This window comes from Dipodomys merriami, unplaced genomic scaffold (assembly GCF_024711535.1).
Source record: "Dipodomys merriami isolate MVZ:Mamm:240054 unplaced genomic scaffold, mDipMer1.0.p SCAF_1, whole genome shotgun sequence".
In the NCBI taxonomy this organism is placed as follows: domain Eukaryota; kingdom Metazoa; phylum Chordata; class Mammalia; order Rodentia; family Heteromyidae; genus Dipodomys; species Dipodomys merriami.
The window spans coordinates 23,065,104-23,090,972 of NW_027202270.1; the positions used below are offsets into that span (position 1 = coordinate 23,065,104).

The 25,869-nt window shown below is 35.8% G+C and overlaps 1 protein-coding gene across 4 annotated transcripts in view; it reads left to right on the plus strand.

The window, feature by feature from the left end:
• The window catches only part of Erbb4 (erb-b2 receptor tyrosine kinase 4), a 1,023,136-nt gene that overhangs the window by 957,153 nt on the left and 40,114 nt on the right, over positions 1 to 25,869 (plus strand). For all 4 annotated transcript variants that reach the window (XM_070017823.1, XM_070017826.1, XM_070017822.1 and 1 more), the window contains exons 21-23: positions 17,500 to 17,655; positions 19,999 to 20,074; positions 23,848 to 23,994. In XM_070017823.1, coding sequence (XP_069873924.1) covers positions 17,500 to 17,655; positions 19,999 to 20,074; positions 23,848 to 23,994 — 379 coding nt within the window. The remainder of the gene's footprint in view (positions 1 to 17,499; positions 17,656 to 19,998; positions 20,075 to 23,847; positions 23,995 to 25,869) is intronic.

The window sequence follows — 25,869 nt, forward strand, 5'->3', positions numbered from 1 at the left end:
GAACAAGAGTCATCTTTGTAACATGTTAAACCTACCCTCTCTCTGCTTGTATTTCTCTGAATTCTCCATATGAAAGATTCCACCTTAACCAAGAAAAATAATGAGAGGACCTTAAAGTTCCCACCTTTGTTGTCCTTCAATCACCAGCTTTTCTTCTATTTTCATTCATAGGAAATGTCCTTCCTGCTTCACCAAGCCTTCATCTTGACCCACAATCTTGACCCCTATCCCTGCTGGACCCTTTCCCATCATTGGTCTTCCTGTACCATCAGTCTCTCCAGACTCACTTACTCTTCTTGTGCATCCTATAGATATGTTTTAAGTCTCTTGCAGTTAGGGATGAATGCCAAGTTTGTCTGCTCCTCTTTCTAATGACTCCTGGGTTTGTGTTAGGAAAATCTGCACACTCTCACCTTCTGGTATGATTTTATTTTCACTGAGAAGATACTGCTTCTAGTTGCTGCTCTTGATCTACACCTAATTCTCCAAATTACTGTCTTAGTCTGCACGATTGCTATCAGAATTGGTGTTATACTGTCCTCATTCCTCTCCTTGATTTCTTTTTTTTTTCATGAGTATTTTAATTTTATTAGTTCCTCTCCTTGATTTCTTATAATTTTGTTTGTTTGTCTTTGTGCTCATCCTGGGTTTGAACACAGGCTCCGAGCTTCTTTTGCTCAAAGCTACTGCTCAAGCACTTGATCCACAACTCTGCTTCTGACTTTTGGTGGGTAGTTTACTGTAAATAAGAGTCCAACAAACTTGCCTGCCCAGGCTGGCTTCAAACTGATTCTCTGATCTCAGCCTCCTAAGTAGCTAAGATTACAGATGTGAGCCATAACTACCTGCCAATGCTTATAATGTTTTTACCCTGTCTATTTTCCTTCCACACAACTGCCAAATCTGATCTTGTTAATTTGTTCTACTAAGACTTTTAGTAACTGCTTTGCATGTCACAGTTGGTAGTCACAATTAAATTAGCTACTTAATTGTGGCACCTGTAACCCTTGTCAACTTAGATCCATTCTATCAAGTCCTCTTGATTGCTTTTTTTTCCCTAAACATACCTTTTAGGACTCAATGCTTTTTTAAAATAAATTCTATTTAGAATGCTCTTTGTTTATAATATTACAGCCCATATTTTAAATATTAAGTTTTCATTGACTGTAGAACCCAGACTCTACCTTTTCTATAGGACTTGCACAGTGAAGCTAAATGTTCCATTCACTTTTCTCTATATTTTTCAAGCAGTTCTTATACATCTTCTATATGTATCGATGTATGTCACTGTTTGAATCAATTTTTTTATGCAATAAGAGAATATTTTAGACAGGGTAATTTGTAATAGAAAGAAGTTTATTTGGTTCCTTGTACTGGAGACTGGGAAACCCAAGAACATGACAACTTGCATCTGTTCAGCTTCTGTTCATTGCCTTGTACATCATAATATAGGAGGGAAATAAAAGAATACATGAATATGATTGAAAAGGACAAAGCAAAAATGTGTTCTCGCCTTATAGCAATGCTTCATGACAAGTAATACAGTCTCACAAAAGCAAGAATTCCCTCATTCCTGGGAGAATTAACTCAATCCTATGAAAGTAACATTGACTCTCAGTAATTCCTCACTAACCCTAATGCTGAAACATGGAGAACCAATTTTCAATTGCAGTTTTAAAGAAGATTAATACATCCAAACCAACTATGTTCCACATCCACTCCATGTCATCTTTATATGTAAAATAATTCAGATAGTGCTCAGCACATAGTAGATATTCAATAAATAAATAATGGTTGAGAGTAGCTTTTTAATTCTCAGATAAACCTATAAGGTATTTTTAAAAATTTCTCCCCTTTTTGATACTTTGTTTTTGTCTTTTTGCCAGTCCTAGGCTAGTACTGGAACCCAGGGCCCTGACACTGTCCCTGAGATTTTTGTGCTCAAAGATAGTTCTCTACTGTTTGAGCTACAGCTCTATTTCTTGCTTTTTTGTGATTAAATGGAGATAAAGAGTCTCATGGACTTTTTGCCTGGACTGTTATTGAACCACAGTCCTTAGATTTCAGCCTTTTGATTAGCTAGGATTATAGGCCTGAACCATATTCCTACAAACTGAGAAATTGATGAGTGAGCTAATACTGAAGTTTATGAAGTCTTGTGCTATACCAATATGCCACTCTTTCAGCATGGATAAGGATATGTGAAAATGAACTGACAGGGACCCTTCTCAACCCAGGTTTTATGATGTCTATGCTCTCAGCCTTCTTCCTGAGAGACATTAACTACATAAATTAGCTAACTGGACATAAATACAATGAAGAGAAATGTTTTTGTCATTTTGTCAGGGTGCATGAGCATTGTCCCTTTCTCTGCCATTGAACACACTCATAAAGTATTGAGCCCCAAATCCTAAAGTTTTTCTGGAATTCAAAATGTTCAATACTCATTTTGTAACATACATGCAAGTAAACCTGAAAATTAGTAGTTGTTTGATACTGAAAATAAGAGCAGAAAGACAACATAAACAATACAAAAATTACTACCAACAATATTTAATATGTATTATCATTTTCCTCCTCTTTAATTTTTCATTGTTATGTGACTATATGTTTGTGAGTATATTTATTATTGTGGGGAGTTCTTTCTTCATCTGGTAATTCAAAGGAAGGAACAGAAATAAATAGATGGAGTACAGAGAGAAGGAAATCAATCAATCGACCAGTATTTATTGACTGTCTAAAATGTGATTGAATTGGTAAATGTGAGAAGGGTCAAACTAAATTATGTCATCTCAGCAGGACAACACCATTTACAGCTCCACGCAGCCAACAATCTATAAAGGTTTAAAGCAAAACAATGAAGGGTGATCAGATCAAAATCTTTATCTTTTAGGCTTTGAACAAACAAAAAAAATCTACTGCCATTACTCATGTTTATGTTTTTTTCACTTAAAATATTTTGACAAATTAATCAGATCAGTAAATGAATGTGAAATTAAGATTTAAATGTATTTGAACTTTTTTTCTACTTGCCTGAAACTTCAAGGATTGGACAACACATAACATTTCCAATGTTGAAGCATGGAAGATGAAGCCTAATATATTAACATAAGTATATGTACTTTCTAATTTACAAAATAAATTTCATTTAGCAATAAACCATAAAATTGATTTAAAATAATGCATGAAAAAATCTATGGCTTAGTTTCCATGTAGAAATATAATACATAGATAGATAAATAGATCAATTAATAGGTAGATTGATCGATAGATAGGTAGATAGATAGTTGAATAGCTGGATGGATAGATAGATAGATGGATGGATAGAGACATTGTGGTATTGTATAACATAGTGGTGAATTAATCTACTGGGAATGGAGAGGAAACTTTGTGAACAAAATGACATCTGATTTCTGAGGGAGCATTAGATTTCACCAAGCCTGTGACTATAGCTTGATGTGCAGAGGATAGCTGTTTGTGTAGAGTGAGGGGTGTTTCAGGAAAAGGACATGTTAAGTGCAAAGGCAGAAGTGACTAAAGAATTTTCAGCTTGTCTAGCTGTACAGTTATAAGCAGGAATTCCAAGTAAGTGTCAGGTCAGGTCAAGTTGCTTAAGGATGTCTCCGGTTATGTGAGAGAAGAGATAGACCAGCACACTTGCCACTCAGGGTGGGACATATGTACTATATATACTGAAGAATGAAAGAGGATGAGAAAATCATAGCAAGTGCTTGAGTTAAACTGAGAATTAAGCAAGGAAGACTATATTAACCTCCCATGCCTACTTCTTATATGAGAGTTGAGATTCTATAGACAATGTTTATAAACAATGTTTATAAAAACATTGTTTTTGTTTTGTTTTGTTGTCTGTCATGGGGCCTGAACTCTGGGCCTGGGCGCTGTCCCTCAGCAGTTCAGCTCAAGGTTAGCACTCTAGCATTTGAGCCACAGCACCACTTCCAGCCTTTTCTGCTTATGTGGTGCTGAGGAATTGAACCCAGGGCCTCATGCATGCAAGGCAAGCACTCTACCGCTGAGCCATCTTGTCAGCCCCTGAAAACATTGCTTTTAAGGGAGATATTCTGTCATTTGGGGGCTCAATGATAGCTATTAATGCGTCTGGGCCAAATACAGAATGGCTATGTGGAATATAGTGGGGTTCTGACACAGAGAAGAAGACACATGGACATCATTCACTGTTTTTAATATAGTCTACACTGCAGATTCTATAGCCCAGAAGGCTATGACCATTCAGCTCTAACTGTTCAATCAGTGGCTGCTGGTCTCAATGAGAAGCCCTAAGAAAAATAACCAAGAAGAAATTTTTCGTGAATACCTATGCTGTACCCTAGGAAACCCCAGAAATTTCTGGGATAAAAACCAGTGAAAATTGTATTATTGCTATGACAATTTGTGCATTCTCAAGCCTGTAAACACAGCAGACACTCAGATGAAACACTTCTTGTCAGCCAAATAATGAAAAACAGATCATTCTCATTTCAAGGTACATGATCACATTTAAATACTTCCATGGTGACAGTGGGCTAGAAAATGAACCAGGTATTAGGCAGGAGTCTCTGTCTTAGTCTTTAGGCAGACTACAGACAAAGCCTTAGATTTCTGTCCCTGAAATAATGTGATGTTTGATTCGGGTGTTGATAGCCTGTAATCCTAGCTACTCAGGAGGCTGAAATCTGAGGATCACAGTTCAAAGCAAGCCCAGGAAAGAAAGTCCCTAAGACACTTATCTTCAAAAAACCACTCAGAAAACCAGAAGTGGTGCTGTGGCTCAAGTGGTAGAGCACTAGCCTTGAGCTGAAGAGCTGAGGGAAAGTGCCCAGGCCCAGAGTTCAAGCCCCACAACTGACCATAAAAGAAAAGAATGTCAAGTTTGAAACAGAGAAATGTACTAACATGGACTTCCAACTTAATCATAAAGGGATGAAAACTGGAAGGTTCAGATGAAAACTAGAGGTTCTAATTTGTTCTGAGTATTTTAATGAGGAATGAAATTTAGCCAGAGAAGCAGGTAACTGGAAAATGTCTATCTGACTTCCGTGAGGGAATATATAAGTACCAGTACATAATTTTATATGTACTGAGGAAGCATTTGTGTATGTGAGAGGGGTCCATTGATGTCCGAGGAGACATGTACAGAACTGAACTGAGTGCCATAGGTTATAGCTTCTTTGGTGGAAATTAAGTTGGCTCAAATCACATGAGAGCCTTCCATATTCTTGGAATTTCACAGTTTTCAGGGAAACGCTTATTTTGAAAGTCAGCGGTCATAAACAAATTCAACTGCTTGCGCTTGTAAATAACTAGAATTTGACCTGGAAGATGGAAAGTGAAGGTCAGACCTAGTGGTACATTGCCTATAATCAGAACAACTCAGGAAGCAGAAGCAGGAGGATCATTGCCTGAGGCCAGCCCAGGCAAAAATGCAAGAGCCTGTCTAAAAATAAATAAATAAATAAACACAACAAAGGACTGGGAAAAAAAACAAAGGACTGGGATTTGAAATAAGTGGTAGAGTACTTGCCTTATAAAGTCGAAGCTCCAGCTTCAAACCTACTACCACCAATAAAACGTTTAAAAAATGATTGAAATTATTTGTCCATATGATAGCCATTTTGCTTTCAGAAGAAGACAAAGATGCCTTATAGAATTTGACATATTTGCCATAAGAAGGAAGATTGTATATCCATATCCCCACCCACGACCTTGAAGAGGTTTTTTTTTTGAGCTGTAGCATGTAATTCGATGAACACTATAAAATATTAGACATGATCAGTTTCTGCTCAATTATAACTAAGGTGTCCCACCTTCAACCTCCTCTCTATTGTGTGTGAGTATATTTACCCAAGACATATGCTCCCAAACAGGTTCAGCTTCTATCTGTTCATCTAGAAGTTGCTGTATTAATAGGTTGCACACTCCATTGATTTTTAATTAATTTCTAGGGAGACACTGAGGAGAGCCACTACAGCCCACAAACATCCCCTTTCTCATTGCACTCCACATCTTTATTGATCGGCTGCCTAAGGAGCAGAAGTAATCCATTTCAAGTGCACCTCCCAGAGAGAGTGTACCAGTGCAGATGCTACAGCCTCACTTTTCCCATGTGATCATATTGGCCAGCAGTCAATGACGGGGGTACGCTCAAGCCTACTTGTTATTCTCTTGATCTGGCAGAGGAGCTTTGCACTCACCATTTATTTAGTAGGAAAGTGGGAACTTCTCAGATGTGCTGCTCAATTTACCTTTTTTGGTTATTTTGTTTTTGTCTTCATTGATTTTATACTGTTTTGTCTCCTTATGAGGACTCTTGGAGTCTACCTGCAATCAAAAGTCTTCAAATGTAATTTTCCTAAAGCTTGTATAGAGTGATAAAAATAAAACTCATGAAGAAAATGAAGGGATGAAAAGAAAAGGAAAAATCTGCTAGCTTTAGACTTTAGACTCTTTGTTCTCCTTAATTCCCTAATATCAAAGTCTGAGGTTAGAGCTTGACTCTTGGCATGTTGACTGCCCAACCTCAATAGGGTAGACTTGGAATTTGCTCTACTTAATGTTGTGAGGAAAATCGCTCGTGTCACGAAGTCTTTCAACACTGTGGTTTGCTGGTTCATTTAATCCAGTTATAAACATGTACTGCTAGTTTAATTCTAGGCAATCTTCAAATTGTTGAAGATACAATGAAGTGTGGACCATTGGATAGACCAATACAATACTCGTATATTTTTAGCAATGCTGGTGTAAACAAACCTGTCACACTGCCAGTCATAATAATCCAGTGTGTAAAACCTAGGTATCATTCAATCCTTGATAACTGGACATCAATATCTAAGGTAATGCTTTATTATTTTTTTATTTTTCTTTTTTTTATTGTGAAAATACCGTACAGAGGAGTTACAATTACATGGGCAAGATAACAAGTACATTTCTTATCAAGCATTGTTGCTTTATTATTTAGTATACTTTTATCATTCCTGTAGAGTTCACTCCTACTTAAAATAATTTAAGAAAAGTTTACTGTAAAATAGTATGCCATGATATTTTTAAATAAGTTTTTTATTGTGAAAATACTGTACAGAAGGTTACAATCACATGAGCAAGGTAATGAGAACATTTCTTATCAAGCATTTTTGCCTCCTCCTTTGTTTTTCCCCTACCATCCCTTCCCTCCTACCTCCACAACACATTCCCCCCCCTTCCCTCCCACCTCCACAACTACATTCCCCCCATAAATTGTAAAGTTCTTTTTTTGACATAGCCTCTTGTACATTTCATTTCATTGTTGCAATGGGTCCACCTGTATCCCTATTTAAACACTTTGTTTTTTTCCCTTCCCCTCCCCAAATTATACCAACATCAAATACAGTGAGAACAGGGGTTATACCGTGGGGAAGGGACATCAAGAGCTTTAGATTCTGCATCTCCCAGAAAACAATCTGACACAAGTTTCTGACAAGGTTCTCAGGGATAACACATCTAACTTGTGAGAAAAGCAAAGTCAGACTGAGAGAAATGTTGGGCAGTGATGAAATTGAAGCCATGGAGCTGGCATAGGACTTCATGACCATCCAGGGCCTTATGGCTTTTGTAACTCCGCATCAAATAACCTCTCTGAATTGGGCCCCTTCTTGGACAGGTACTTACATGGTTGGGTTGAGGTATCAATACTTCAAGGCTGATGCAGCTGAGGTAAGAGCCATCAGCAGCCAACCATACTGCTTCGTGTATGAGTAGCTTGGTCCTGAGGAAGTTCTTGGGACTACCTCACAGCACCTACTATGTGCAAGTGGGCTACTTTATTAAGACTATTTTTTGAAAAATTATACTTCAAGCAATTTTTAAAATAATCTTTTCACTATACTTGATTAAAATGACCAAAAATTGGCTCTCCTAATATTCCAAATTTTCTCAGGATCTGCAGAATAAATACATCTCATGAGGATTCCATCTACAAATAAAAGTGTCAAAATTAAGTGTGAATTCCACATCAGCCCAGGATAGCCATGGGGATTGGCCCCTGTTCCTCTGAGCAGAATAATAAGATGTATTTTCAGGGACAACAGAAAGAGAAACAGAAGTTATGACTCATTATAATGCTGAGTAGAAAATAGATGTGTTGACCAGCGGTCATCAGTAAGATTTTTAAAGAATTAATTTGAGTTTGTTTTAGATATTTAATCAATAGAATATCAAATGTTCCAAGTGTTTTATACATACTAAGCCATTGAATCCTCAGACTATTTTTATTCTGCAAATGTTACAGATGAGGAGAGTGAAACATACAAATAACATGTAAAATTTGAAGAAGGTCAGAAATCCAGGAGGAGCAGAATGAGCTCATTTCTAAAAGTTCATTTCTAGAGTCTGACACTTTAAATTTAGAATGCACTAAAATAACAGTTATGAAAAATATATTCAAGGCATCTTACTAAACATTTGAAGAGAAACATCTACCCTACCTCATTACTCTTCTGTCTTTCATTGGTCCACAATTTAATATTTCAGAAATATATATATATATATATATATATATATATATATATAGTTTTGTTTTTGTTTTTTGTTGTTGTTGGTCGTGAGGCCTGAACTCTGGGCCTGGGCACTGTCCCTCAGTTCTTCAGCTCAAGGCTCTACCACTTGAGCCACAGCACCACTTCCAGCTTTTTCTACTTATGTGGTGCTGAGGAACTGAACCCAGGGCCTCATGCATGCTAGGCAAGCACTCTACCACTGAGCCACCTTCCCAGCCCAGATCCCCATGTTTTATAGTTCCCTTTATCATAAAATGAAAATGTAAAGGTGGTGGTAAACTCTGAGATCATTTGGGTTGATCTGTTACCAGTGTGGTAGAGGTGAGGAATGAATTGTGGTTATAAATGTAGTTAGCAATACATCTAGGACTTCTATCTCATAATGGTGACATCTGTGCTCTTTCCACAATGACATCAACTCTGCTGGCTGAAAAACCTCTCAGTTGACCATGCACAACTCCCTTGCTTTCCCTTCACACACACGATTTAGATGAAACAAGTAAGTCATCTAAAGGATTCCTTTCTTCTCTTGAAGAACCATTACCTCTAACAGTCATAATTATTATAGCTTGATTTTTCCCCCCCTTTGGAGATAGAATTTCTGTTACAAGGAAAAGGGGGAAAGGAGGGATTTTCATTGGAAATTTGATTCTCTGAGACTTCCCCTTATTAAGAAAGTTTCAGGTTATTAGAATAAAAACAGGGGGGGGGTGGGGGAAATGAGTTCTTTTTGCTCTCTTCAGGGATGAGTGCCTGTGAAAACTGACTGCAGCTTGAAAATTTTAGCTGCACACATGCATTTGATGCAATTGTCACATGGCCAGTATGTGAAAAGGAAATATTTATTGTCCGAAATCATCTAGTCTGTCTTGATTTCCTATAGCTTCCTATACATGCACAGAATATGTTTCAATTATAATTACCCCTACACTGACTTTTTAAAACTAATGTCAGTTCACTGAATTTTTTCCATAGAAAAATTCATATGAGTTGATTCTAACCAGAGATAAAGCATAGCACTTATGTTTTAAATTCAATTTATATCAACTAAATTCATCTCTACTAAAACATTCCTCAGGCTTTTGTATCCAAGTACAATTTTGAAAAAAAAATGAGTTAAATGTTACTTTTTGTTTTACTGTATACTTACTTTAATAGGTCTGAAAAAACTGTAAAATATGTAGGCATTTGTTGAAATTTTATTACATCCTGCAATAGAACATATGAAAAATGATGACATTATGAACAATTTTTATAATTGTAAATTCTGAATAGTTTGGATAAAATCAAATACATAACACTTGGATCCTGAAGTAGTCAACATACCATTAAAATACATCTAACAAAAGCTGTCCTATATTTTGTGTGGTAAAGAGTAGGAACTTTGAAATTGAAAACTAACAGTTTTATTAACTTATAGAAAACATTCTGTAGCCTTGAACACTTTGGGAGCTAGCCTGTGACTTTTATCTTTAATAAATTCCTGAAATCTTTGATCCCTCATTAGACAGCCCCAAATCTTTTAATATAATTCCTAATTTTTCTTTCTCTAATATGGCAGTATATCCTGAATCATCATCAAAATGAGACTTTGAATAGTAATAATTCAGAAATTTGTATCCACACTTAATCATGATGGATAGGTTATGTGGATATATTTCACTTTTGGAAAACATTTCTTGAGTACCCACTATGATGTATTAATTAAGAATCACAGTTCTGTGTGTGTGCACATGTGCGCACTGGTGTTTGTATGTGTGTGTATGTGTGTGTGTGTGTGTGTGTGTTTGTGTGTGTGTGTGTGTGTGTGTGTGTGTGTGTGAATGCACAGTGTGACACTCACAAGCACTCATGAACTCAGGGACTTATCCTCGTGCTTAACCTTTTCACTCAAAAATCTACTGCTTTAGCCACACCTCCATTTCAGGTGTACTGACTTTTTTTCTTTTTTTCTTTTTTTTTAGCTGACCTTGACCCAATATCTTCAAATTTCAGCCTCCTGAGTAGCTAGGATTGTAGGCATGCACCACGGGTTCCTTGCTGATCACAGACCTTTTTGAAATAGCCAATGCAAATTAATGAGAGTAATTTTTGTGTGTTCTAGGATTGTTAATATTACCTGGAATAATAACAAAAGTTAGTATGTTCTGTACTGAGTATATGCCACTTACTATGCAAATATTTTACACAACTACTTCATTTAATCTTCACAACAACCTGCCACACAGGTGCTGCTATGGTTGTCTGACTCGTGGGATGAGTATTATTGGGCTTTCTTAAAGAGGAGGAAAGTGATATCTGCTTTAAAATTTTCCTCAAAATAAAACATAGCTTTAAAATCTTTTACCTTTAAAATCTATGCCCACATTCACTCCAGCGTTTCACATGCACTGTGAGCCAAGTCAGAATGGAGTCTTAAATTCATACAAAGTCCTGCTAGCTTATAAATAATTCTATAACCTTGCTAGATGTTAGACATAAATTTTAAAAGTAAGGCAATCAAGTTACATTAATCAATAAATTCCCAAAGACCTCTGATAAATTTGATTTCTGAAAAAGTCGAAGAATCTTTTAAAACAACATGGTTTCCCTGTGTACCTTACTTTCTACATGCCCATGTGATCCAGCATCTAGGGGAGAGGACAGGTGTAAATGTCCTCCTCTAAATCTCCACATCAAGGAATGAAATCCAAGTTCTACCACTCATTAGCAAGGTGACTTGGACTAAGCAACTTAACTCTGTATATTCAAAACTTAATAAAACAAAGTACATATCCCATAGGATTAGACTGGCCAACCAATGAGGAAGCAATATACTTAGTGTCTGATGTGATCTAAGTGCTGAGTCTATTGACTGGGGTATTTGTATGAACATTGTGGACCGTCCTGAACTGTTCTGGCAGAGTGATGGGAGGAGTTCCAGGCGGTTTCATTTCTAACCAATGGAAGGAGTTCTTGGGGATTTCATTTCTAACCAATCAGCATCGTTCTATCATAATGACTGTCCATTCTTTCTTCATCTTTAAACTTACAAGGACTCCAGTTTATTTTTGTCATTGCTTCTTCTAAGACCTGGCTGCCTCCTGGTGCCTCGCATTTTAAAGAACAATTTTATTTTAAAGGAATCAAGCAGGAAATGTGACTCTAATTATCTCTTCCAATAAGAAAATCCTTTCTTTTTTTCTTTTTTAAATTTTATTTTATTGTAAAGATGCTATACAGAAGAGTAACAGTTACATGAGTAAGGCAATGAGTACATTTCTTGTCGAGCATTGTTACTCCCTCCCCTGTTGTTCTCCCTTAGGTCCACATTCGTGTGTGTGTGTGTGTGTGTGTGTGTGTGTGTGTGTGCGTGTGTGTATTTTGTGAAAATACTGTACAGAGGGGTTACAGTTGCATGAGTAAGGTAATGAGCACATTTCCTATTGAGCATTGTTGCCCCCTCCTTTGTTTTTCCCCTACCATTTCTTCCCTCCCCACCTCCCCAACTCTTACTGTCCCACCCACCCCCCAAGTTGTCAAGTTTGTTTTCAACATAGTATCTTGTACATCTCATTGTTACAATGGGTCAACCTGTATCTTTATTTAAGCATTTTATTATTTCCATTCCCTCCCCAAATTAGAAAAATGTGTATATAAGATGCAGGGCACCGACATCAAATACAGTGAAAACAGGAGTTATGCTGTGGGGAAAGAACATACCAAAGAAACAAAAACAAAATCACATAGTACATTATAAATGCATTAAAAACAATAGCAAGAAAGAAAAAAAAACACTTGTGTCCCTATCTTGGGTTCATTAAGAAAATCCTTTTATTTATTGATTGATTGATTTTTTGGTGGTGGGGCTTAAACTCTGGGCTTGGGTGCTGTCCCTCAGCTCTTCAGCTCAAGGCTAGTGTTCTACCACTTGAGCCACAGCACCACTTCCCGTTTTCTGATGGTTTATTGGAGAAAAGAGTTTCAAAAAAAAGAGTTTCATGGAGTTTCCTTCCCCAGCTGACTTTGAACCATGACCCTCAGATCTCAGCCTCCTGAGTTGCTAGGATTACAGGCATGAGCCACCGGCGCCCGGCAGAAAATCCTTTTCTTTTCTCTTTTTTAATTGTGAAAGTACCGTACAGAGGTGTTACAATTACAAGAGCAAGATAATGAGTACATTTCTTATCAAGCATTGTTGCTTCCTCCTTTGTTTCCCCTTCCAATCCCTACCCATACCCCCTCCCCATCTTCCCTACCCCATCCCCACCACGGCCCTCCCCCATCAATGATGTAAAGTTCGTTTTTCGACATAACGACTAGTACATCTCATTGTTGCAATGGGTCCACCTGTATTCCTATTTAAACGATTTGTTTTTTCCCTTCCCCTCCACAAATTATACCAACATCAAATACAGTGAAAACAGGGGTTATACTGTGGGGGAGGGACATACAAAGCAACAAAGAAATCATCTTATAAATATGTTAGAAACAATCACATGAAAAAAAAATATTTGAATACTTATCTTGGGGTTCATTGCCCTAACATCAACTTATCTGACCTTTTCTGCTTGACTCAGACATATACTAATTTTTGCAAATAAGGGAAACCATGGGACCTATGTTTCTTTGGGCCTGGCTTACTTCACTTAATATAATTTTTTCCTAGTCTTTGTATTTCCTAACAAATGGGGCAATGTCATTCTTTCTGATGGAGGCATAGAATTCCATTGTGTATATATACCACATTTTCTTGATCCATTCATCTACTGAGGGGCATTTGGATCTTAGCTATGGTAAATAATGCTGCACCCAACAACAAATCTTCAAAGAAACAACTGTCCAATAAATAAGTGGGCTAAAGACTTAAAGAGAAACTTCTCTGAAGAGGAAAGAAGGATGGCCAATAGACACATGAAGAAATGCTCAACCTCCCTAGCCATAAAAGAAATGCAAATCAAAACAACATTGAGATACCACCTCCCCCCAGTTAGAATGGCTATAATCAAGAACTCTAATAACAACAGATGCTGGAGGGGATGTGGACAGAAGGGAACCTTACTGCATTGTTGATGGGAGTGTAAACTTGTTCAACCTCTTTGGAAAGCAGTGTGGAGGTTCCTCAAAAGACTCCACATAGAGTTCCCCTATGACCCATTTACCTAAATGATCACATACAGGACCACACTAAAGCTACCAGAAACTCCTTTCTTAATGACTGTGTTGTGGAGCAATTTGTAGACAATTCAACACTCCTATTCAGGAATAAGGTAACAGTCATAATTAATTATTTGGAAATATGCATGCTTCTATATACAAAGCAACCAAACAAATTTCTTTTTATAGTTTAGGAAGGAGACCTGTTTTTGTTTTTGTTGGTGTTAATAGTCAGGTGGGTAGAGAAAACTATCTGGAAACTTTCACCAGTCTTTCTGAGTTGAATTTTTATTATTTTAATGAAAATGCTTTTCTATCAAAAAAGTTCAAGGTAACTTGACACCAGTAGCTTCTGCCTATAATCCTAGCTACTAGGGAGGCTGAAATTTGAAACTTACAAGTTTAAAAAACAAACCAACCAACCTACCTGCCATTCTTGAGCAAAAGAGCCATGTGAGAGTGTGAGACCCTGAGTTCATGCCCCAATACTGATGCAAAGGGGGGAGGCGCAAAGTTTTAAGATAGACTATCACTGTTTTTTTAGAAGTTTTGAAGTTTGTTGGTGTTATATGATATGTTATTTCACTTCTCTTAGTCAAGGCTGCCATTACAAAATATGGTAAACTGGTTAGCTTCTCAACAACAGAAATTCATTTCTTACAATGCTCAAGACTGGAAAGCTGAAGACAAGATGCTAGCCAATCTATGTGAAAGCTTGCTGAGGACCTGCTTTATAATTGTTCTTACCTGTGATGGCCTCACACAGATGAAGCAAGGACACTGACACTCTTGTGGTTGTTCCCCTACAAAACTTATCTCTTCCCAGTAGTCTCTCATCTCTTAATATCACCTTGGGGTTTAGGAATTCAACATGTAAATTCCAGGGCCACAACATTCACACAAACATTGCATCTTCGTGAATATTAGTTCTCCTTTGGTCAGTCTGGATTTCTCTTCCTGAACATGTTTAAGAGATCTATCAATTAAATTTCCAGTAGGATGCTGTTTATTTGATAGTGGCCTTGTCTACCCAACTTTCAAAATCTGAAAAGCAGCATCATTTATTATTCATTACCAAGGATGACCATTTTTACTTCAAAAATATATTGGAAATTATTCTCTCCAGAATATTCCCTCCAGCCTAGGTTAGTAGAAGAATCAATCTGGTTTGCACATAGGAGCTAGAGGAGAGTACTAAGTGATAAAATAATTCCTGGGACAAAACTCTAAGTTGTGGGAGCCAGCACAACTGAAGATCAGATATCAATTAATAGAAAATTTAGGCTGAGTGTGGCGGCTTATTTCTGGAATCCTAGCTTCTCAGAAAGTGGGGTTTGAGAGGATTATTATTTGAATCCAGCCCAGGATAAAAGCTAGCAAGTCTTTGTCTCATCAACAAGCCTGATATGGTGATTCAGATCTATAATCCCAGCTCATGAAGGCATAGATAGGAGGACCATGGTCCGAGGCAAGGTCTTGGAAAAATGTGCAAGACCCTACCTGAAAATACATAAAGCAAAAAGAAAGGGCCAGTGGAATGAATCGGGTGATAGAGCTTCTGTCTAGTAACCACAAAGCCTCAATTTAAATCCCATTACTACCCAAACTTGGCATTTAAAAAGGAAAGAGAGAGTGTGAGAATGACTGAGTTTGGTTAATTTGAGGACTGAGGAAAGAATATGGAAAAAAAATGTATGTAGCTCTAGGTCTTCTAGGTAGCACCCTTTATTCTCCAGCTATATTGCTCCCCCTCCATATTGTGGCAGAGGGTCCTTCATTCACTACTCTTTCTCTGAATTGGCAACCAAGTGTGGAAAATTAGGTCACTCTCCTTTTGAGACAACTTTCTCATTGGCACCTGGTTTATTGCATAATACTAAAAGCCAAGTCTTCTACCATGCCATCTAAGGAGCCATTCTTGCATCTGAGTTTTCTTACTTTATTTTAGTCTCGCCACACACTGACCCTCCATAATCCATTACACTTCAGAAATAAACAATTACCTACTTTTGTCCAGGTGTGCATGTTACCAGCATCCTTCTACTGCAATTTCACCTGCCTTTCCATGCATCATGCCCATCTAGTTCAGTTTATATCCCATATCTATCCATTTATCAGTTAATTCCTGTTATCCTTGAGACAGAGACACTGCCTCCCTCTCCAGTGCATCAAGCATGGTACGTGTGTGCATTTGAATATTAACATCTTTCCAACACACTTTGTAAATTCTGCTGTGTGCATGTTATGAACAATGAATGTGTAATGATCATTTCTTAAAAGGATGAAGTCATTTGGGAGATAAGAAAAGATTGATCTCTAATACTGTTCCATCTATTTGTTTGTGACTTTTCAAGTCATATAAGGACCTTATATCCTATGGCCTTATTTTAGTAATTTCTAACTTTGTATACTCAAACCTGAAGGCACAGTTTAAGAAACAGGACATACATCACCTTAAAACCATTTGTGAGTTGATTTCAGAAAACACTAATACATATGGTGTCACCTAATGGCTGACTGATTGGACCATTTCGGACGGTATCTCCACCAGTTGTGTTTAATGGGCATTTATATGGAGTCTGGCTCATGATGCTGTTTGAAGCAATCTTCTCTACACTACACTGGGTATACGGTTCATAATTTTTTGACCTATGTGATTTATGTGTCTGTTTTCCAGCTTTTGTTTTGATATCGGAAACCATTAATCCTTCAGAGCCCTGCAGTTGTAATGTTAACTGCCAACAGCACTGATTTGCAACTGGCATGGGAGTGTGCTTCGAACATTTGATAATAATTCTGATTGATTTTTGAGTGAGAACATTTTTTTACCACTGAAATTGTCAAATACAAAAATTTCCCTAATTCTTTTATAAAAATATGTTTACTCAGATCAAATCTAGGCCTCTGAATTTATGGTTGGTTTTACATAAATGTGTTAGTTAAGGACAGTGCTTAGAAATTCTTGGTTCTCCCATTATGAAGGATAATAAACTATTACTTCTAGGGACCTTTATGAATTTATGTTGTTATCACTGTATGTGTGTGTGTGTGTGTGTGTGTGTGTGTGTGTGTGTCCGTGTGCACTTGAGTTGCAGGGAAAAGCTAGCTATGTCTCTTGTTAGCAATCACCAATAAATTTTATTTTAATTTCTCTTTGTGGCTTATTAAAGCCTTATTTGTGAGTCATTATAAACTATATAATTCCACTTGTGGGTTCTTATAATGATAGCTAATGTCATAGATGTCTTTTTAAAAATTATAGGCTTTAAAGACCCCTCGGGTATACTTCATTTGGTGAATAATTGATAAAAAGATTATATAATTCTTCAGCTCTGGTTGTATTTTTATATTAATTTGAAAACCTTGCATCTCTGTAAACTTTTTTAAATTATGGGTAGGTATCTTTGTTTGGACTGGGTATGTAGGGGGGGTAGATGACAATAAGTAGAAAAGATGGGGAAGAAAATAACACATGGAGAAGAAATATATGTCATTCCAAGTGTATGCTAGTTTATCTTCTAAGCCACCTGCATACCTTACTAATATAAATGTTTACAAAAGCTTGTCAAGTACTTGGAGAAAATGATATTAAATTCAGCTTATCATCATTCATTCTTCTTCAGAGAGTTTTAGGAGAAAGAAGCCCAAGTTCTCTTCATCCCAACAGATTTTTTTCAGTTTTGCACATATTCTAGGATATATTTTACATAAAGAAATGAAGTCCTTTCAACTGAATGCCAAGAAAGTCCATCTTAGAAAATGGCAAAGTCTAGGCATTAAATGATTCTCTTTGTGGAATTTGATGTTGTTTTAGGGAATGATGTACCTGGAAGAAAGACGACTTGTTCATCGGGATTTGGCAGCTCGGAATGTCTTAGTGAAATCACCCAACCATGTGAAAATTACAGATTTTGGTCTCGCCCGACTCTTGGAAGGAGATGAAAAGGAATATAATGCTGATGGTGGAAAGGTAGTATGTTTTCAAAGTGATATTATTAGAAAATAGTGTATATTTGTTTATCTTCTTATACTTTATAAGCTAAAACAATGATCCTGAGGTGTAAGAGATGGAAAACATTCCAGTTCTATTATTTTCAGTTTTCCTTGGCAGAACCAGAAGTAGATTGCTTGTCTCCACTTCACTATTTATCAAACTTAGCTAACATAAGGAGATGCACACTAGACCCAAGTGGGTTGTTAAAGATTAGTGTAATACAGGGCCATAGAAATTGTTATGGTGCTAAGGGCATGGGACTAATTCTTACCCTTAAACAATCTCTCCTGGACTAAAGCAAAGCTTGACTATGACCAGTTTGAGCCCCTGCCTGACCATTGTGTTCCTGCTTCTCTCATATGCCGTGGTCTGAGGCCATACCTTTATTCCAGCTCTTGTATTTCCTCATTAACCCACCATTTGGCTTGTCATTCTTGGCTAACAAGTTGGGGTCATTTTCATATAAAAGTTCTTCTAACTTGACCAGGGGAACTTAGGAGAGGCCAAGGAAATAAAACAAATGCAGTCTTGACTTTGTGGTAATCTATAAGATTATATCAACAAAAAAGGTATTTTCATGTATAACTATGTTTACTGCATGTCATATATATCATATGTTTTATGTGTAGGCTGTCCAAAGATAGAAATATCTTTGCAATGACAGGATGCCAAATGCTTCCAATTGACATTTTTACCCTTCAATTGTTACACAACTGTCTTTGTACTCAGTCTTATTCCAAAGTGAAATAACATTTAAAAACAGAGCAACAGCAATTTTTAAACCTGCAGTTTTAAAGAATTGTCTGGCCTTTTCTTGATTTTTATTAGGCTATTTTGCCTGTTTAGTACCAAATTGCAAGTTTGAGAGGACAGTTTTGAAATTCACTAGAAGCCTGCATGGAAGTAGAAGTCCATATATCAGATGACTTGTCCTGTCTTAAGAACATACAGCTGTAAGTTTGTCTAAAGCAAGATTCATTATAGCTTTAAATGCCTGGTAACCATTAAGTTTTTATCAAGGCACCTGTGATTTAAACTTTCTTTTTAAACACAATGTCCATAGTCTATAAAGTCTGCTACTCCATGCCCATAGGGAAATTACTTTCAATGTGTCTTCTGTTCCCTTTCACTGAATACTGTGATTCTGTCGTACGGTTACCTTGGTGTCACCTTGGTGAGCAGCCAACCTCATGATTTCAAAGACCTATTTAGTTTTAAGCTTTCAACTGCAAAGTAGAAGTGTTTATCTTTATTTCATAGAATCTAATTATATTCCCAGCTATATTTTGCTGCCCTTCGAGTTGAAACACATTCTGCTGACCCATCAGCAGCAGTATGTGGGTTGAGTTGTTTTTCTTGTAGCGATGATGGATTTGTGCTGATCCTCTCACATTCCTTTATACATTAGTTCCTGTACATATTTTCAATACTGGCTAACCAAGACAAGGGAGGTCATTTCTGGCCAGAGAACAGAGCAAAGCAAACTTGGTACTTCATGATTTTAGGCAATTTAATAATCAAATTATATGAGAGGAGAAGCAGAGATGTTTTGAAAGAATTCATTGTACTTAGATCACAAACTGCCCGAGAATGAAAAGGGGTCACTAAAAGTACAAAGCATCTCATTTCTTTGACACAATATATAGTATGGACTTATGTTTAGATTCATCCGCTTAGATTTGATATTACAGGCCAAAATATTGTCTCATGACTTAAACACTAGCATTCAAAAACGCAGAAAATTGTTCCTATTTATACTTTACTCTTTATTTAAACATTTTCAATGTATATAGGTTTAATTAAGTTTATTAAATTTAAAATTTTATAAATATATAAATCAATTTATTCAATTTCAATTTATTTGTTCTCCATCTTGAAAAATAGCCTTTTAGGTGTGCATTTATAAATACCTAATTTATGCTGGTCCCAGTGCATTGAAATCAAGGTCAAGGCGCTCTCCCTGACCTTTTTCTTGTGTGTGCGTGTTTTATTTATTGATTTTTCTTAAGGCTAGTGCTCTACCACTTCTGACATCTTAGTGGTTGATTGGAGATAAGAATCTCACAGGATTTTCTCCCTGGGATGGCTTTGAGCTGTGATCCTCAGATCTCAGTCTCCTAGGTAGCTAGGATATTGGCATGAGTCACTGACATTCAGGAAAAAAAATAAAATTAAAATAATAATTATATATAATACACACAAAACACACATACACACATATGCATACACATTTGAAGTCAGTCCAAGGATTAGCATTTGTTATATATGTAAGGATATGTGTGTGTTTTATATGATTTCTTATTTCTTATTTTCATTTAGATGCCAATCAAATGGATGGCCCTTGAGTGTATACATTACCGGAAATTCACCCATCAGAGTGATGTTTGGAGTTATGGTAAGTAAATCTTCCTGTGAATTAAAATTTTAAGGCAAAATAAAAATACTTAGTTCATGTAAGTTATCTGATATCACATGTATTGTGTTTTAGTGGGAATACCTATTTTATAAGCTTTTCTCTTTTTTAAGAAGCAGTAGAGTATTAATATCTTCATAGTTATTTTCTGCTTTTCTGAAATATAAAATACCAATATTTATTGAATTGTCTAATTACCTATTCATTTTACAGGGAAAAAACCAGCCAAGTTTAGGAATATTTTGATAGAATTTTCAACAAGTCTTTGAAAACAGCTTTGAACGTAATGACTGTTAAAAGACAAAATAAAAGCAAAACTATCATTTTCTTTGTCTTGCTTACTGGAATTTCTTTTTTATAGTAGAAATTGTTATTGTCATGACAAATTAATTACTGAAAGGAGTAAATAGAAATGCTAATTTTAACTTCTCCTTTACAAGAACTTTAAAGGAACAGAAATGTTACTGAATAAGGAATATGAGCTTGAATGATTGACATTTGCAACTGGAACACTCATTTTATTGCATTTAATTATATAAACACATTTTATTTTATTTATTTTTTGTTGCTGGTCCTGGGACTTGAACTCAGGATCTGGGCGCTATCCCAGAGCTTTTTTGCTAAAGGCTATTGCTCTACCACTTGAGCCTCAACTCCAATTCCAGCTTTTTTGCTGGTTAATTGGAGTAAGAGTCTCACTAAGTCCTGTCTTGCTAGCTTCAAACTGTGATTCTCAGATCTCAGCCTTCTGAGCAGCCAGGATTACAGGCATGAGCCACCAATGCCAGGCTCACTATAGTTTTGAAATATGCTATTTAGCAACTCTATGAGTACACCTGGCAAGAATCATACCCTTTCTAAGTTTAAATTTACATGTAAAAAGCATTATTAAATGCTCATTTAAGTAGAAAGAACGATGAGACTTAAAAGCATGTATGCACAATTAGTTTTATTGAAATCTAAGATTAGATGTATCCTCTTGTTCACTCTTAGAATAAAGACTTAAGTCATTTAATCATTAAAAAATGTATAACTCTTATCTAGGAAAGAATTATTATCATTAAAAATAACTTAAGACATTTCAGTAAAGTAAAACCTTCCTACCCCTTGCCTAACTACCCTGTGTCTTTGCCATAGCAGATGTTAAAATTGAAGGAAAAAAAAAAAAAGCTGTACATAGTCTGGTCACCTTGAAAGCAAAAAAAGTATATTTGCAGCTCAGATAAATACAGGAGAAAAAATTACATTACATGATTAATAGAGGAGCAAATATATCACATATTATATGTTAGATCTTTATATTGTAGGTTAGCAATGTTTTCATGTTATATTAAACACATTTAGCATACATACAATAATTGATAAATATATTTTCTATATTATGACAGATTTATATATTATGTAATATAGTATATGTAATATACTATATTACATATATATATTATATGTAATATACTATATTATATGTAATATACTATATGTAATATACTATATATGTATACAATACATATATTCCCTTTCTTTTTTCTGTTCTTTTTATATTCATGTTTATCTAAAATTAGACATAGAAATCTGCTCTGGGCAGATTTTGAATGACCTCAGAACAAATTAAAAATGAACAAGCATATGGTAGAATAGTGATATTTTTTGTAGTAAAGTTTGCATTTGGGAAGAGAATTTGGTTATAAAAACAATAATAATTTTATGTTGAATTGCAAGATCTGAGGAACTATTCAGTAAAAATAATGCAAGTACAAGACTGTGCTCTGTTATCAGAAGATAGCCCAGGGAGTCACCATGCATTCATAAAGCATTTTATGATTCTTATGATATATGACATTTCATTGCAAAAGATACACAATGCAGAGAAAGGTAGATTATTTTGTTCATATCAGACTGTTAAGGAAAATTATCACAGGCTACATCTTTATATTGATAAAAATGTGCCTTTGCTCTGATAGAATCAGGACGTATGATTTAAAAATGTTTCCGATTCAGTTTTTCTAAAATTGTCCCTTTTTTGAAACCAAGATGTGTAACACCTATTAGGTAATACCCAGGAGAGATGTAATTGGTTTGTTAGTGGATGGCTTTAATATTTCTGCTGCTGATTTTGTATTATGATTTTAGTTTTATATTTTGTTATCTTGATTTATAATTGTGTTGGCTTTAGCTTATCTTGGAAGCTATGCTGTACATACTACAGGATCCTTTTTTTCATAAGTGTAGATAATTGTCAATAAAATAGCATTAAATACATACTCTAACTCTGACCAACTAACTAGAAATAGAAAGTCATTGATGTCTCACCTGTCCTAGCTTGCCTTTTGGGCACCTAACTGTAATCTTTAGTTCTAGTGGAGGAATACCTAGTAAGCAAAATGAAAGATTTGAAAGATGTTATTAATTTGCATTACTAGATATGTATGTACATTACACTTAAAAATCAGAGGCTGCAAATATTAACAACATTGTCATGTAATTGCTAATGATTCTACTATGAGAATAATTTGAAGTTCATATGTACTTTAATAATGAAAGAGTGAACCTTTCAAGGCCTTGATGTCTACTATATACTTTGTTTAAATAAATACATTAGAGATGGCAGTAGAAAAGAAAGTCTAATTAATATTATATATAGTATATATGCCATCAACCAATAACTCATGTTATATTATTTATTACACGCATCAAGCTATTCTAAGTGTAGAAAGTTGCCTAACATGGCTAAGATGAACCAAACACCACTTGATCCCCAAATACTACCCTCTATAAAGTCCTTTTGCAACCACTTAAATAACTTTATCAGAAAGAAGAAATCTGTACTATATGCATTGCTGCCTCAATGCTGTTTTATTAATACTGATTATTCCTATACTGATCATTTCTTCAGAGAAAAAAATCAGTGTAGTAGTAACTGAAGTCTTTTTGTTAAGAAAAATTTCTTAATATCTTCATTGTTATACCCTCTCCTTCCATGTGAAGCCTGAACTCTGGGCCTGGGCACTGTCCCTCAGCTCTCCAGCTCAAGACTAGCACTCTACCACTTGAGCCACAGCGCCACTTCCGGCTTTTTTCTTTTTGCTTATGTGCTTATGTGCTTATGAGGAATGGAACCCAGGGCCTCAGGCATGCAAGGCAAGCGCTCTACCACTGAGCCACCTTCTCAGCCCCTCTATCCATAGCTCAGATTTAAGTATTTGCTAAATAAGTTAAAATATGTTTCATTCCCTTGATTCTCTTGTCATAGTTTAAAGGATACCTGCAATTCATTAGCACAATGCTAAACATTCACTCTAGAATTCTTTCTTAACTTTTTAGGCTTTTGAAGCAGAGGCTGGTTTCAAAATTAATCAATGTAAAATCTTTCCTAGAATCATATTTACTTGTCCCAAAACTCATAGGGCTACAATAAGTGAATTGTGTTCTGGGCTGTAATCTGGTATGCTGTAATGAGATATAAGTTTGAGATCAGCAAACATTAGCATTACTTAGAGATAGAAATGGGGAACAGATTCTATACGTTGATGTCCACTGTAAATTTTCTCTACTGTCCGTTGACAATTCCAAGACAACAGTAAGAGAAATCAGTTTTCCCATGAGGAAACTTAGCCACCAGGATTACACTTAGGAATGTGGAAAACCCTCTTTAATTTCTTTTTTTTTTTCTGAATTGTCCTTTAAGAGATATTCCTTTGCCACTGTTCGAATTATATTGCTAATATACTTACATAGGAACCTTATTTCCAACCTAGGAGTCACAATATGGGAGCTGATGACCTTTGGAGGAAAACCTTATGATGGAATTCCAACCCGAGAGATCCCGGATTTATTAGAGAAAGGAGAACGTTTGCCACAGCCCCCCATCTGCACCATTGATGTTTACATGGTCATGGTCAAATGTAAGATCACAGAATAATTTTACCATTGTTATACCCTGCACTCTCCCACTAGAGTTACACCTCCACTACATTTGTATTTGAGGCAGGGTCTCACTACTACCTAGAGGGGCCTCCAAATGGTGATCCTCCTGCCTTCACCTGCCAAGTAGCTGAAATTACAGGAGTGTACCACCATATCCAGTTTGCCATCATCATTCTTAATAAGAGTTTAGATGACTCTACCTGTGTAGTATTTCTCTGTACTGGAAAACATAGCAGTTCAAAAATAATTATGAATGCAACACACATATTATTAATATAAAGTTATATGCTTTCAAGCTACGAGGACAAAACTAACCCTTACTCTTCTTAATTCTTATAAATTTCATGAAAGTCAATTGTCTGTCTTGAAGGGATAATAATTAGTCACCACAAGTTTAGTGATAATATTGTTAGTAATCGCTGAGAAAATATCAAATGATCTAAACATAACGAAAGCAAGTCTGAAACTGACAGCATAAAAATAAATTCAAGAGAAATAGGTTCACCCATTTTAGCTAACAGCACATTAGCAGATCATGTGGATAGTGGGAAGAAATTAATCTACATTGAATGAAAAATTCTTTAAATGTTTATGTTTTTCAATTTGTTTATATCAAACTGTTCTTTTCTCTTCTAATACCCAAAACATGTGTGTATTATAAATTTATTTTGGAAGGCTAAACCCTTAATTTAAATAGCATTAGGGAAGTCTCTGGAGTTTGTGACTTAATTTAAATGAGATTAACGTGCAGTAATCTCCCTTGTATAATCTAAGGTTTTTCTCCTTTTGATTTACTCAGGGTTAGGAAAGAAACAAACTAGTGAAGGTGAATAAGCATTATATTAATAAGAGACTTTGGACCCAGGTCTATTCAGATTTATATTCATAACATGTGTGATACATTCTGACAGTGAGAGAAGAAATAAAAAATGTTCTTTGCAGCTCAGGTCAGCATGCCCTTTCCTCTAAGCACAGTTCTATTTACTCAATATTTGGCTAGAGAGAAACAAATACCTCAGTGCAAAGTTAACCTTTTTTGGCCCCAATATATCTAGAAACACTGATTTTTCTCATTAACATCTTGACACTAACAAGCATTATTTCATAATGACTGCATGGAAAATGTTGTGTTTGAGTTTGTTAGGTGACAAAAGTAGGGCCATGTTACTGATACATGAAATGATATACAAAGAATTCCAAGAATGGGAATAAAAATTAACTCCCTCAAAAGAAGAAAGCAAGCTTGGTGGTTTATTGGAATAGGCATTGTTTGGGAGATGGTGATTAGAAGGAAATCTGAAAACATGCATCCATTATGTAATAATTTGATCCCATAACTAGCATGAAACAGATTTGAATACACTGACAAAGTGATGTAAAACCTGGCAAATAGTTGACATCATTGAGTAAACTATTGAGATCTTTTCCTCCTGGTGCTTCAATGGGTAAAAAGAGAATCATTTGAGAAAGAAATCAAGGAAAGCTAGTGCTTTTATTCTTATTAAGATCTTACTAAGATCTATTTTATCCATGCTCTCAGCTAAATCATACTAATACATGTCTTCTATAAACTGCTGATAGTATTTTTATGGTGGAAAAGGCTAGTAGTAAGATAAGGTAATGGATATTGTGAAACATATAGTAGTAATCATTTTGTGTCCCTTATGTTTTCCAGATAGGAAAACAATTATGTAAAATTTTGATATTTTGCCTTTCGTTGTGTCAGGGAATATGATTGTAATCCAAATTTTTCTCCCATGTTTCTGCTCATACAAAATGTCAGATTATATTCCAATTAACTAATCTGTAATCATCAAATTATCTCCAATGGTAACAGAAAAGATTTGGGGTTC